The sequence below is a fragment of the Mobula hypostoma genome, chromosome 16 (genome assembly GCF_963921235.1).
Source record: "Mobula hypostoma chromosome 16, sMobHyp1.1, whole genome shotgun sequence".
NCBI classification, from domain to species: Eukaryota; Metazoa; Chordata; class Chondrichthyes; order Myliobatiformes; family Myliobatidae; genus Mobula; species Mobula hypostoma.
Window position 1 is genome coordinate 14,166,002 of NC_086112.1, and position 15,642 is coordinate 14,181,643.

Here is a 15,642-nt window from a genome sequence, read left to right on the forward strand (position 1 = left end):
TTTCCTGATTAATAAGCAAGTTCCCTTATATCAGAATCTTCCGTTTAAATTGGTTAATAATCATTTTTCATATCTTGGGATTAAAATTACCTGTAAACATAAAGATTTATTTAAGACTAATTTCCTACCCTTAATCGATCACATTACTCAAGTTTCATTTAAATGGTCTCCATTTTATTTAACTTTGTTGATCGTATTAATGCTGTTAAGATGTTTATTTTGCCAAAATTTTTATATGTATTTCAGGCATTACCGATTTTTGTTCCAAAATCCTTTTTTGATAAAGTTGACTCTAAAATTTCTTCATTCATTTGGCAAAATAAAAACCCGAGATTGGGTAGAATACATCTACAGAAAGCTAAGAGAGATGGAGGTTTGGCATTACCTAACTTTAGATTCTATTATTGGGCAATTAATATTCGACACATGAAATTTTGGTTACTTGATCAAGATACACTATCCATTCCTAAATGGGTAGTATTGGAATTACAATCTACTCAAGGTTATGCACTTGGCTCTATTTTAGGTTCTTCTCTTCTTTTCGATTTGAAACGCCAGGAACAGGTTTGTAATCCGATAGTTAAATATACCTTACATATTTGGTTTCAATTCCGAAAATTTTTCAATCTTAATCAATTTGGGCTTGCAATTCCTATTTTAGGCAACATATTCTTTCCTCCCTCTTTCACGGACCGTGCCTTTCAGATTTGGAAGACTAATGGCATTTCACGGTTTTTGGATTTATTTTTAGATGGTTCCCTTATGTCTTTTGAACAATTATCTAACAAATATAACTTACCAAGAATACATTTTATTTAGATATCTCCAAGTTAGAAATTTCCTAAGTACTATACTCTCTTCCTTTCCGACGCTACTTCCTACATATATTTTAGATACTATAATCAACCTTATTCCATGTCAGAAAGGTGTAACGGCTATTATTTATAACATTATTATGAAACTTAGGAAAGCTCCATTCGATAAGATTAGGTCAGATTGGGAAAAGGAATTGGGCCTTACTATCCCAGCTGATGACTGGGTGCATATTTTACAACTAGTCAATACTTCCTCTCTCTGTTCTAAACACTCCCTAATTCAATTTAAAGTTGTCCATAGAGGACATATGTCTAAAGATAAATTAGCTCGTTTTTATTCTCATATTAACCCTCTTTGTGACAGATGTCATGGGGAGATTGCTTCCTTAACTCATATGTTTTGGTCCTGTCCTACTTTGGAAACTTTTTGGAAAGACATTTTTAATATTATTTCAAAGGTATTGAATACAGATATTTCTCCCCATCCTATTACTGCTATCTTTGGATTACCTAAAATTTCCAGTAATCTTTCCCCTTCAGCCCGTAGATTGATTGCATTTCTTACTTTAATGGCGAAAAGATGTATTTTACAACATTGGAAGGAGATTAATGCTCCAACTATGTTCTTTTGGTTTTCCCAGATGATACTATGTTTAAATTTGGAGAAAATTAGAAGTAATCTTCATGATTCTTCGGTTAAATTTGAACAGACCTGGAGATCTTCTATTCAACATTTTCATTTAATGTAACTTTTTTTCTCTCTCTGTCCGTATTTACATTCCCTTCTTGCTTTTTAACTGTTTTTAATGGAGGTCGGGTTTGAGGACGTGATTGTTTTAAGTTGTTTAACTCTACTTGATACCTAGTTAGCCCATTGCTTTGCTTTGCTTTTTAGTTTAGTTGCACAGTGGGTTTTTTTTTGGGGGGGGTTGGGGTTTTTTTTCTTTTCCTTATTGACTTGTATGAAAATTAGTATACTATTATATTACCTTCTTATTTTATATTTAAATTGCACTGTTTGTACTAATTTCTTTTTGTGTATTAATATCTCTTGTAAAGTTATATTGCAACAGTGTATCAGTGCCTATATGGTTTACCTTTTGTGTACTAATTCAATAAAAAGATTTAAAAAGACATGTAATTGTGTCTTTACGAGAATCAGCATATTGTGTGTTACATGAACAGTTAAATTCAAACTTTCTTGGCTGCACTGTTTTTAAAATAATTGTTTTCAAATTTGCACGTCTTAATTTTTTTTTCTAGCAAAGAATTCAGACATTTCCAGAAGATGACATCCACCCCTTCAGTAGAAGGTATAGCAACATTTTGTGAAGAGTTACATTGAACATCACAGACACAGATTCCAGCTACTGACCCCCTGAGTAATTCAGCTCACTGACTTTTACAGCAGTTGACATCCTCCTGCAGTGAGGATCACAACTCTCATTCGAGAAGGTTGATTGGATTTGCCTTGTGTGGGCTTGAACTTGGGGACCAAGTGGTGATTTAACAGGAGTTTTAAAACTGAGTGAGGATTCTGCAGGATGGGGAAAGAGAAACCAGCTCAAGTGCATGGGGATCTTCTTACAAATGGAGCCGAGCAATTCAGTGGTGAACTTGGGAAGCCTGGGACCGCCAAGAAAATTGGAACTTCAATTGTTCTCCGCCTCCCCTTCTCTCTTTGTCGTTCCCCTTTCTGACTCCCCTCTTACCCCTTCTCCTGACTTTCCCATCATCTCCTTCTGGTACCCCTCATCCTTCCCATTCTCCCATGGTCCACTCTCCTCTCCTATCAGATTCCTCCTTCTTCAGCCCTTCCACCAATCACCTCCAAGCTTCTTACTCCATCTTCCCTTCCCCCTCACGTGGTGTCACCTGTCACCTGCTAACTGGTACACTATCCCCTCCCCCAGTTTATTCTGGCTTCTGTCTCCTTCCTTTCCAGTCCTGATGAAGGGTCTCTGCCTGAAATGCTTACCGTTTGTTCCCATCCTTAGATATTGCCTGACTTGCTGAGTTCCTCCTGCATTTTGTTGGAGGATCTGCACAATCTCTTGTCTTTAAGAGTGAGTTTGATGTTTCCTTAGGCTGGTATAGTAACGGATCTGAAGCCATGTTAGGCAGATTAGGAGTTGAGGTTCAGACCCACTCCTAAACAGTCTGGAGGAGTTGTACAGACTCCTGTGCTCCAGTGTAATCTGATGCTTTTACTTTAGTGATGTATTTGAAAGAGCAAGTGTTGAGTATCTGCGGTATTATTTTTCCACCACTGTGTGTCACTGTTGCCCTGCGTACCTATAGGTTTTAACATTCCTCCCTCCAATTCAAACCTCACTTCCTCTGAAGGCGCTGCTCTCCTTCCTCACGAATCCCAACCTCACCATCAGATTGTGTGGTGATCTGGTGGACTGACCTCTCCCTTGCTGAGGCTGGACAGCAACTCACAGTCACCTCCTCTTACTTGCCCCTTGAACAGGACCCCGCTAGGGAACACCAGGCCATCGTCTCCCACACCATCACCGACCTCATTGACTCTGGGGATCTCCCATCCACTGCCACCAACCTTGCCCCACACCTCCTGTTTCTACCTCCTACCCGAGATCCACAAACCTGCCTGTCCAGGTAGACCTAATGTTTCTGCCTGCTCCTGCCCCTCTGAACTCATGTCCCCGTACTCTATTTTATCCCCCTTGGTTCAGTCCCTTCCTACTCACGTCCATGACAGTTCACACGCTCTGGATCTCTACAATGGCTTTACGTTCCCTGGCCCCGATCGACTCATTTTCACTATGGATGTCCAGTCCCTATACACTTCTATTCTCCCATCAGGAGGGCCTTAAAGGTCTGTGTTTCTTTCTGGACAACAGACCCAACCAGTTCCCTTCCACCACCACTTTCCTCTGTCTGGTGGAACTGGTCCTCACTCTCAATAATTTCTCCTGGGGTTCCTTCTAACCAAAGGTGTAGCCATGGGCACTCGCATGGAGGCACACACACCCAGCTATGCCTGCCTGTTTGTTGGCCACGTGGAACAATCCATGTTCCAAGCCTACACAGGCATCACTCCCCAGCTCTTCCTACGCTACATCATCGGTGCTGACTCATCGATTTCATCAACTCTGCCTCCAACTCCCACCCTGCTCTCAAATTTACCTGGTCCATTGCCAATACATCCCTCCGCTTTCTCGATCCCTCTGTCTCCTTCTCTGGAGACAGTCTATCTTGTGATATCTTTTATAAATCCACTGACTCTCACCGCTACCTGGACTATACCTCTTCCCAGCCTGTCACTTGTAAAAGCGCCATCCCCTTCTCTCAATTCCTCTGTCTCCGCTGCTCTCAGAATGAGGCTTTTCATTCCAGGCCAACTGAGGTGTCATCCTCCTTCAAAGAAAGGGCTTCCCTCCCTCCACCATCAACGCTGCCCTCGCCCACATCTCTTCCATTTCACAGGCTCATCTGCTCTCACCCCATCCTCCTGCCTACCACACCAAGGATAGGGTTCTTCTTGTCCTCACCAGCCTCCGTGTCCAGTGCATAATTCTGCCACCTCCAACAGGATCCCACCATCAAGCACATCATTCCCTAACCCCCAATTTTTGCTTTCCACAGAGGTTGCTCCCTACGCAACCCCCTTGTCCACTTGCCCCTCCCAGTACTTATCCTTGCAAGGAGAACAAGTGCCACACCTGCCCCCACACTACCTCCCTCACTACCCTCTAGGGCCCCAAATAGACCTTCCAGGTGAGGTGACACTTCACCTGTGAGTCTGTTGGGGTCACCTATTGTATCCAGTGCTTCCAATGTACCCTCCTGTGTATTGGTGAGACCCGAACGTGGACTGGGAGACCACTTCGTCAAGCACCTTCACTCTGTACACCACAAAAGCGGGATTTCCCGGTGGCCACCCATTCCAACATGGCATCCATGGCCTCGCCAGTGCCACAATGAGTCCTCACTTGGGAGGGAGGAGCGACGTCTTGTATTCTGTCTGGGTAGCCTCCAACCTGATGGTCTTCTGCCCTCTCCTGCCTGATTCCCCCTTATCCACCCTGTTGTCTCTTCCACCAAGCAACTTTCCAGCTCTTTACTTCACCCCTCCCCCCTCCCAGTTTCACCTTCCATCTGCCACCTTGTACTACGTTCTCCCCTGCCCTGACCTTCCTGTGCTGAGTTCCTCCCCCTTCCTTTCCAGTCCTGCTGAAGGGTCTCGGCTTGAAACTTTGACTGTTTATTTCCATCCATCGATGCAGCTTGACCTGAGCACTCTGACTGTATTGCCCGAGCTCCCCGGGTCGTTGAGGCCTGCCAGCCTCCAAACCCTACGACAAGGTGGTGGTCCTCTTGGAGGTTACTGCAAGAAAATAAATCTCCGGGTTTGTGCATGGTGACACATTTGTACGTGGATAATAAATTTACTTAGAACTTTTGAATGATCCTGGGAATGAAAGGGTTAATGTATGAGGTGTGTTTGACGACTCTGGGCCTGTACTCGCTGGAGCTCAGAAGAATGGCGGGGGGGGGGTGGAATAAAGCCTGCAAATCACCATATCTGTGCTGATTACAATGCCAGTCCAAACAAATCCCATCTCCCTGTGCATGGCCTGTACCCATCTATTCCCTGCCTGTTTGTCTGACTAAAATACCTCTCAAATATTGGTTTTGCATCTGTTTCTAGCACCGCCCCGGCAGCAAGTTCCAGACACCTACCACTCCTAATGTTTAAAAAAAAATCTTGCCTCTTAAAACTTTCCCCCTGTCACCTCAAAACTGTGCCCTCTTGTGTTTAGACCATGAGACATTGAAGCAGAATTATCTGGAACCTATCAACCTCCTCTTTAAATATACCCAAAGACTTGGCCTCCACGGCCACTTGTGGCAATGAATTCCAGATTCATTACCCTCTGCTAAAGAAACTCCTCATCTCTGCTCTATTGACATCAATGGATCTGGGGTTGAGAGTGTAAACAGCTTCAAGTTCCTCAGCATCGACATCACTGAAGACCTCACATGGTCTGTACACTCCAGCTGTGTGGTGAAAAAGGCACAACAGCGCCTCTTTCACATCAGACGGTTGAGGATGTTAGGTATGGGCCCCCAAATCCTAGAACTTCCTACAGGGGCACAATTGAGAGCATCCTGACTGGCTGCATCACTGCCTGGTATGGGAACTGTACCTCCCTTAATCGCAGGACTCTGCAGAGAGTGGTGTAGACAGCCCAGCGCATCTGTAGTTGTGAAGTTCCCATGATTCAGGACATTTACAAGGACAGGTGTGTAAAAAGGGCCTGTAGGATCATTGGGGACCCAAGCCATCCCAACTACAATCTATTCCAGCTACTATCATTTGGGAAGCGGTACCGCAGCATAAAAGCCAGGGCCAACAGGTTCTGGAACAGCTTCTTCCACCAGGCCACAGACTGATGAACTCACACTGATTTGAGTGTACTCTATATTACATTGACTGTTCTATTTTTTATAAATTACTATGATTGCACATGGCACATTTAGGTGGAGACATAACATAAAGATTTTTACTCCATGTATGTGAAGGATGTAAGAAATAAAGTCAATTCAATTCTAAAGGGACAACCTATTCCGAGGCTGCACCCTCCAGTCCTAGATTTCCTACACAATAGGAAACGTCCTGTTTTCACTCTCTTGACCTTTTACTAGTCGATAGATTTCAATGAGATTTCTCACCCCCCATTCTTCTAAACTCAATCGAGTACAGAACCAGAGCCATCAAACACTCCTCGTATGTTAACCCTTTCGTTCCCAGGATCATTCTCCTGAACCTTCTCTGGACCCCACTCAATTTGACATTTCAGCCTTGGAAAAAGCTCTGACAATCTACCCCATTAATCCATCTCATAATTTTGCATTCTTCCACGAAGTCACTCCTTGGCTTCTAACTTGAGCTAGGCGTCGGGGAGCTTTCTGATCGGGCAGTGCAATTGACTGCCACGTTAGTTCAGAGGGTGGCTGTTTGGCTAGGGTACACTATGGTTTTAGGCTTTGCAATGTCCGATTTGTCCGATAGAAGTGACACCTGTTATATTTCTGTTGGTGACAGGAAAGTGCAACGCTGTTATTATGGGACGAAAAACCTGGTTCTCGATTCCAGAGAAAAATAGACCACTTAAAAACAGGATCAATATTGTGCTCAGCAGAGAACTTAAGTGAGTATTTGAGAAGAAGCAGTATTGATATTGCTATCATAAATTGTCATAAGATCTATACATTATTGAACTCTTTATTCCCGATTTCAAGGTAAGAAACCATTTAAATGTTTACTTCGCTACCATTTATTTTAATACCACAGTATATTTTTATGTAATTTTTTGATTTTTATAATTGAATGTTTTTTTTTGTTTCATGTCACACTCTGACCAACACACCACAACAGCATCATTACATGCCGTGTCATATGAGGCGGGCGACCATGGTCTTCCATCAGTCTGTAATCTAAGAAGTTCTAATAAGCTTTTGCCTGCCTGTCTGTCCCTTAATCTAACTCATGAATGTCATGCACTGCCAACTGCGGCATTTTCTCCTAACGATTCTAAAGGCAGGAGGAGAGAGAGCAGTGCGCTGCGCGTGCGCCCCCCTCCGGTGAAAAATGATATCATAGCCGTTAAATAGGGGCCGTGAACAATTCTGATTTGATGGAGACGGACGTGAAAGCACAGAGGAACATGTGGAGAAATTTCTGAAACGCCAGTTTGCTGCTGTTGTTACTGCGTGGTCGGGAATCTTCCGGAGGGAAAGCCTCAAAATCCCCGGCTTTGCCTACTGTTGGCGACCGATTGAGGTCGAATCGTTCAGACAGAGATGGCGCTCAGTACTCTGTGTTGGAGAGCTGATCGGAGGCTCGAAGTTTTCGGATGACTCGGAGTCAGACTATGGTCGGCATGGCAGGGAGAGTTTTTCTTCCTTCTCCCTTCTGCGTGAGATGTGGGACATTTGAGAGACTTTGAACTTTTTACTGTGCTCATGGACTTCTTCATCAAGTTATGGTACTGTTGCACTGTTGTAACTATATGTTATAATTATGTGGTTTTGTTAGTTTTTTCAGTCTTGGTCTGTCCTGTGTTTTGTGATATCACACTGGAGGAAATATTGTATCATTTCTTAATGCAAGCATTACTAAATGACAATAAAAGAGGACTGCGTGTCTTCATAATCTAATCTAATTTTTCCTGTCCCTGCAAGATGTTCGAACTTCTCTTTCCTCATTACTTGTCCAAGAAATTCCAGCTGCCATTTTCCAATTGATCATATGAGCTCCTTCCTTATTCCTGTTTTTCACAACACTTCCTCATTTGTTACTCTATCCCTCCACGATATTTTTTCATCATTCTTCTAAAAAAAAACACATTTCTTCAGCTTTGATTCTTCGCTCATTTTGCTTTCATATTGTCCGATATTCGCTTCCGTATGTTAGTGTGGAACCACAACACTCTGAGTTTCGTACCCATGGAAGTTATGTTGTTATTTAGTATCCCTCTCAAACGCGCATTTAGCAATTTCTCTGGATACAAAACACATCACAGAGTATTCCTGAGACATGCAAGTTTACATATGTGGCAAGTAAGGTAAATAAAGTAAATCCTCTAGCCCTCCCCCCCCCCACCTTTTTATTCTGGTGCCTTCTCCCTTCCCTCCCACTCCTGATGAAGGGTCTCATCCTGAAACATCGACTGTTGGTCCATTTCCACGGATGCTGAGTTCCTCCAGCATTCTCTGTCTGTTGCTTTGGATCTCCATCATCTGTAGTTTTTCTTCTGTTTAAAGTAGATCTGATGTCTTTTTCCAGATAGTGTTTTAAATGCAGATTTTGTTTCATCTTAATTTGCTTTTGTCAAAGTTGACTGATTCAAGTAGAGTACTTTCCTATTTTTAGAAGCTAATGTAGATTATTTGGTCGAACAATTTCGAGAGTGGTACTGTATTTTGCTCACAATACAGTGTTGCGTGCAACGTGATATTCACTCTTGTATGTATCATATTTTCAATGTCTGTTGCTGTTTGATTTCTGTTGTTCTCTATTGACCCTTAACTGGGTAGGTTTATGTGCTGTTTGTTTAAGTGTAAGCCAACCAGTGATGAGAAGAACACGGACAACTACACCCTTGCGTGTGAAACTGCCCTTGTTGAATACCTTCACCAGACATCCCACCCTGCAAAAACTCATTTCAGGGAGGTAGCACCATCAATTTGCGGGAGACTCCCGGAACTTCCAGGAGAGGTGGGATGTCTGCAATAGAGTAGCTCCTTAGCAGCTGGCCAGCTAGTTTAAATAACGTTAGCTATGCTAATGAATGAATGACACCTGTTAAACTCACCTCAACATGTCTTTTACAGTCTTAACCCACCATGGGCAATAGAAAAGTCACTGTTGCAAACAGTGCAGCGAGCAACACTGTCATTATTTTTGACCCCTATTAGGCAGGGGTACAGTTCCGTGTAGTCTGGGGTGACGTACGTTTTATATTTTCTTTTTTTGGAACACTCTGCCACTCTGATTTTTTTGGAACTCTCTCGGTCTCTCGCTTGCTCTCTCTCACGCTCGCTCTCAAAAAAATCAATTTCCGGGACATTGTATATAATTTGCGGGCATCAGGGAGCTACTATTAATTTGCGGGAGACTCCCAGAACTTCCAGGAGAGGTGGGATGTCTGCTTCACAGACCTAATCCAGAGATATTTTTTTGAATTTTACTTAGCGAACCTAAAACTATTTCTTCCAATCGCTCTTCTTCCCTGCACTAATGATGTGGAGAGTAATGTTGAGCAAGCACAGATATATGGTTAACAGCAGTTAGTCCACTGTCTGTGCTGCCAGTTGTCAAAAAGCATTGAATCATTATAGGAGATTAAAGTTAGCTACGTGACTGTAATTTCTCACCTTTCTTTTCAGTGCATTTTTAAGTATTGTTTAGTGTGTTCGTGAATCAGAATTAGCAAAAGATCACAAAAATGCTTAAGGCAACATTAAATTAGGAATTAAAATTTAGAGAAATATACATGTTTGCTTTAATATTAATTTTAATTAAGTGAATATGCATAAAAAAAAAAATTTAGAAAACCGTGGGCACAATCAGGAAATTCTTCGCTGTGTCACGTCTGGCAGTGTTACATAACTTTTCTCTGTGGGATACAGCAAATGTCTGTCATACGTCTTACGTAGTTGTTTCATATGGCAGGTGTTTTTCTCTTAACACTTCAAATTGGTTTCTGTCAAGCCACTCCTCCAGCTCGTGGCCGCGTCGATGGGCCGCAGCAGAGCCATCTCAGACCTTGGTGAAAGGGCGTGTTTGGACTGGGTGGAGGGTGCCCTGGGTTGGGGTACTGCTGGGGCAAGGGTCTATTGAAAAGTTGGCTTGATTTATGATGAAGTGTGGCCCGGGAGGGGCAGACGCGAGCCTGTCTGTTCGGGAGCCGGGGTCGGATCAGTCTTCGTCTGGCATCTCGCCCACAGCCGTTCCAGCATGGGTGGCCTTGAGTTGGCATCGCATGACGGAGTCCTTGAAACATGCATGCCTCCAATGTGTTGATCCAGGTTGTGGAGGTGTCATATGTCTATGAAGCGCACGGACAGACTCTTCTTTTTTTTGAGGCTTCTGTCAGTCAGGGTCAACCATGGGTATTGCATCCCAGCAGTCTAGATACACAAGTCTGGGCAGTACAATGTGGAGAACAAACTGTTGCCCGTGTAGCAGGCTCCCCCTCTCCACACATCTGATGAACCCAAAGGAACGACAGACACCGATGCTTCTTGTCACCAGCAGCACGGCGGGAGTTGCCGGTCAGCGCTGAACTTAACGATGGACTGCAATAGGGACCCTAGCTCCAGATTTTGCCCTTGGGGTTTACTCCCGAAGCCTTCCCCATGAGTGGGTATATTCACAAGGCAGGGGAGGTTTGAGATTTGAGTTTTCCTTCTCCTAGATGAACTGCCAGCCACGGCTGACGAGCCCCACCTACCCAAAGCAAACTGCTTTAAGGCGTCAGTAACTCACCTTTGCCCCTTCTCCTGTCAGTATAAACAGTTCCACCAGGCTTAGTAGCTAAGCCACAGGTGAAGGCCAGGAGCTGGACTTGGTTGTCAGAGGCTATTTGAGGTGCATGCCATTGGGAGCATTTAATAGGTAGTGGGAGCTAGTCCCCATTACCACCCCTGACCCTGACTTTAACAGCATTGAGGAACCTACAGCCCCTTCAGCCAACCATAAAATACCTACCTATTCAAATCCCATTTGCCTGCGATTGGTCTATAGCCTTGGCGATTTCAGTGGGCGTCTAAATACTTAAATGTTGTGAGAGTTCCTTGTTCCACCACCCAGTCAAACAATGTCTTTCAAATTCTAACCAGTCTTTGGGGGAAACTTCTTCATATCCTCTCAGAGCTCTAGTCTTAAACCTGTGCCCTCCAGTATTAGGTAGCTCTACTATGGGGAAAGGATTCCTCCTTTCTGCTCTGGCTATGCGCCTCACAACTTAGTAGGCATCTATCAGATCTCCTTTGGCATCCTCTGCTCCAAGGAAAGTGAACTCGCCCTGTCCAATCTCTCCTCTTAGTTGAAACACTCCACCTATTCTGTCTGGGTAGCCTCCAACCTGACAAGATGAAGATCAATCTCTCTCCCTCCACCTCTCCAGTTCTCGTTTCCCTGTTATCCCTTCTCTTCTCCTCACCTGCCTATCACCTCCCTCTGGTGCCCCCCTTCCCTTTCTCCCATAGTCCACTCTCCTCTTCTATCAGATTCCTTCTTTATTCTTCATCTTTTCCACCTATCACTTCCCATCTTACTTCACCCACCCACCTTCCCCCTCACCAGCCAGTTTGTAGCTCCGCGCTCTCCAAGTCACCACCAACTGCTGTGTCATTTGCAAGTTTTAGTAATTATTCCTCCTACACTCATAGCTAGATTGTTAGTAAGAGCTGAGGTCCAAGCAACAATCCTTGTGGTACACCACTGGTCACGAGATGCCAGTCACAAATACAATGCCCTCTCCTCTTCTCCAGTACCTCGTTCTAACAGGTCATGCCCTGCCTGAACTCTGTTGCAAGACGATACAGCAATGATGCCCTCTGCTGGTCGGAGCTGACCATGAATGTTGTGCTCTAGCTGTCCACATGATACGCAAGCCAGGGCAGTACCGTGTGGAGAGCAAGCTGTTTCCCCTGTAGCAGACTCCTCTCCATGCAGCTGATGAATCCAACGGAACAGCAGAGACCAATAAAGTTGGGCACCAGCAACATCACAGGAGTTGCCAGCCAGTGTTATCTCAACGTAGGACTGCCTTGGGAACTCCAGCTCTGTATTTGTCCTCGGGGTTTACTCCGAAAGCCTTCCCCATGAGTGGGTATAGCCACAAGGCAGTGGCGGTTTGAGATCAGAGTTTTCCTTCTGGTTGACCTGTCAACCACAGCTGATGAGCCCCTTCTGCCCGAAATGATTGTTTTTAAGGCGCCATTAACCCGCCTTTGCCTCTTCGCCTGTCAGTAGGAGTGGTACCACTGGGTTTAGCAGCTAAGTGGCACGTGAAAGCAGAGAGGTGGTCTTGGTTGTCGGAGACTATTTGAGATGCACGCCATTGGGAGCATTTATTAAGGTAGTGAGAGCTTGTCCCTGTTACCACCCCTGGCTATAACAGTGTTGAGGAACCAAATCAGAATTGGCTTCTGTTTGTTCTTCCAATGAATACCAACACATGGCACTCGACAGTTATCAAATACCAGCCATAAGAAGGCCGATGACGGAGACTGTGTCAGTGAAAAGGGTTTGGTGGGCGCAGAGGGGGTTGGAGATTAGTGAAGTGAGCGTGTGAATGCCAGAACAAAGTATTTGACAGTTGAAAGTGTGGCTGCCAGTGCAGGGCAGTCATACGAGGAGTCGCACAAGTAGCCAGGATATGGCGAGTTTGCCCATCTCAAGGGTGGGTTGGTAATTCTGCAAATGTCATGAAGGTTAGTGGTGTTGTGGACTGTGTGAAAGGTTGTCAAGGGTTCCAACAGCACACTGACAGGATGCTGACCTGGGCTGGGAAGTGGGGGAGTTCAACCCAGAAAAGTGTCAAGTGATTCACTTTGGAAGATTGAATTTGAAGGCAGAGTACAGGGTTAATGGTAGAATATTTAGCAGTGTGGACTTGGGGTTTATGTCTACAGATCCCTTGAAGTTGCTGCGCAAGGTGATAGGCATGTGGTGTGCTGGCCTTCATTAGTCAGGGGTGAGAGTTCAAGAGATGCGAAGTAATGTTACAGGACTATAAAACTCAGCGTCTGACTGGCAACTGGAAGTCAATCTTGGCAAGCAGTTAAAGTTTCCTGACTTCATCGCATCATCGTCACTGAGGCCTGGCACGGTCATTCTGTCAGAAACCTGGAAGCGGGTGGTCATGGTAGAACTGACAGTTCCTTGGGAAGACTAGATTGAGGAAGTATTTGAACGTAGGAAAGCCAAATACCAGGAGCTGGTGGAGCAGTGCCGGAGACGGGTGGGGGGCACGATGTGAGGTGCGGAGGTTTTGCTGGCTACTTGCCGAGCAGAACCTACTCTCTCCTTGGCATTATGGGGGCTGAAAAAGAAAAGAGCCGTGCGGACCGTCACAGAAGCTGCTGAGCGAGCCTCCAGATGGCTGTGGATCAAAAGAGGTGACCCGTGGACCGATGCTGCCGGGCCACAAGCCGGGGCCTGATCCAATCTGCCTGGGTTGCCTGGGCGAGGGTGTCTGACATTGAAAGACCAGGAACACCAGATGACCCCAGTTTAAATTACTATTGTGTCCCAATATGTCTCAGCACCTGGTTAAACCTCAGTTGGAATATTATGTTCAGTTCTGGTTAGTGGATGTTAAAAGTGGGGACGAGCATAGTGAGACCATAAAAGAGACTGGGGTAAGTTTTATTCAGAGTTCAGTGTAAGGTTTGTAATCAGAGTACATACATGTCACCACGTGTGACCCTGAGATTCATTTTCCTGCGAGCAGACTCGGCAAATCTATAGAATAGTGACTGTAAGCAGGATCAGTGAAAGGGCAAGACCGTAGAAGACCACAAACGGCAAGGACAAACGCACAAAGCCGTTAGCTGGAATGAGATAGCGGAAGACGTTGAGAGGCAGCTGGAAATCGGTTAACATGATGTGCCGCAAGTTCTGATTGAAAAGAGCGTTTTCAAAAATAAGTGTGGTATTCTTTTGGAACAGCTTGCACTTGGATCAAAGTGGCTTGCTTTGTCAGCTTAATGGAAATAAAATGATGTGTAATCTTTAGGCTGTTTTGAGTACAATGTGAAGTTTCATCCCACACGCTGGCTGTTGATGATGTAACTAACGTTGGCATGGTTATTCAACAGTACTCTTTTGGAAAAACATTTGCTCACACGTTATGCCCAAACGAAATAAGTCTGGGTTTTCACCTGATGAGTTCAGTGTGGTTAAGATATTTTGACAAGCCTTTGAGTTCAGAAGTATTTAAAAAAAAAAGGAATAAAAACAAAACACTTGAACAGCGGTTAAGTTGATGCAGTGATGCCCAGTCGTGGTGATGTGTAGTGGTCCTGTGACGTCCGGTAGTGGTTCTGTTGCTGTTCCATCAGCAAATGGATGGAAGATCAGAAGGTTGTATGTTTCGATGTAAATGTGACAAGTAAAGCTAATCTTTGAACTTCAGCAATCGCACACCGGAGTGAAGCTGTTGTTTGGAAGCAGAGGCAGAAATGACTTGTACTGTGGCATTTTTTTAAAAACACAAAGACATAGGAGCAGAATTAGGCCATTTGGCTCATCAAGTCCGCTCCACCATTCCATCAAGGCTGCTTTATGATTCCTCTCAACCCCATTCTCCTGCCTTCTCCCTGTACCCTTTGACTCCCTTACTTATCAAGAACCTGTCAACCTCTGCTTTAAATATACTCAATGACTTGACCTCCACAGCCACCTATGGCAATGATTCAGCACCCTCTACCTAAATAAATTCCTTCTCATCTCAGCTCTCAAGGGAAATGCTATTCTCAGGCTGAACGTTCCAATATTGGAAATGTCCTCTGCACATCCATTCTACCTAGGCCTTTCGATATTCAATGTTTCAATGAGATCTTCCCTCATTTTTCTTACTCCAATGAGTACAGGCACTAAGTCATCGAATGCTCCTCGTATGTTAGCATTTTCATTCTCATGAACCTCCTCTGGACCCTCTCCAATGCCAGCCCACCTTAGATTGTTTGTTCACTATGAGTTGTATGACATGGGCGATCATTCTCTTTCCATGACTGTTCATGGCAAATGTTTCTACTGAAGTGGTTTGCCGTTGCCGCCTCCTGGGCAGTATCTTTACAAGGTGGTTGACCCCAGTCATTATCAATACTCTTCGGAGATTGTCTGCCTGGCGTCAGTGGTCGCATAACCAGGACTTGTGATATGCACCAGCTGCTCATACGTCCATCCACCACCTGCTTCCATGCCTTCACGTGACCCTGGTCAGGCGGCTAAGCGGGTTCTACACCTTGCCCAAGGGTGACCTGCAGGCTAGCGGAGGGAAGGAGTGCCTCATGCCTACTTTGATGGAGTTGTATCTCCACCCTCTCACTCATTTTCTTAGAAAGGGTAAGACAAGGGAACACACGCCTGCTCTCATAGAGGGATCAGAAGTGGAGAGAGTGTGCAATTTCAAATTCCTGGGTATCAATATCTCTGAGGGCCTAACCTGGTCCCAAAATATTGATGCAACTATAAAGAAGGCAAGACAGTGGCTATATTTCAGTTGGAGTTTGAGGAGATTTGTTATGTCACTGAAACCCTTAAACTTCCACTGTAGAG

At 44.7% G+C, this 15,642-nt stretch overlaps 1 protein-coding gene across 2 annotated transcripts in view; it reads left to right on the forward strand.

Annotated features, from left to right (window-relative positions):
- The window catches only part of dhfr (dihydrofolate reductase), a 36,592-nt gene that overhangs the window by 5,494 nt on the left and 15,456 nt on the right, over positions 1-15,642 (forward strand). For both annotated transcript variants that reach the window (XM_063068559.1, XM_063068558.1), the window contains exons 2-3: positions 2,079-2,128; positions 6,892-6,997. In XM_063068559.1, the coding sequence (XP_062924629.1) occupies positions 2,079-2,128; positions 6,892-6,997 (156 nt within the window). The remainder of the gene's footprint in view (positions 1-2,078; positions 2,129-6,891; positions 6,998-15,642) is intronic.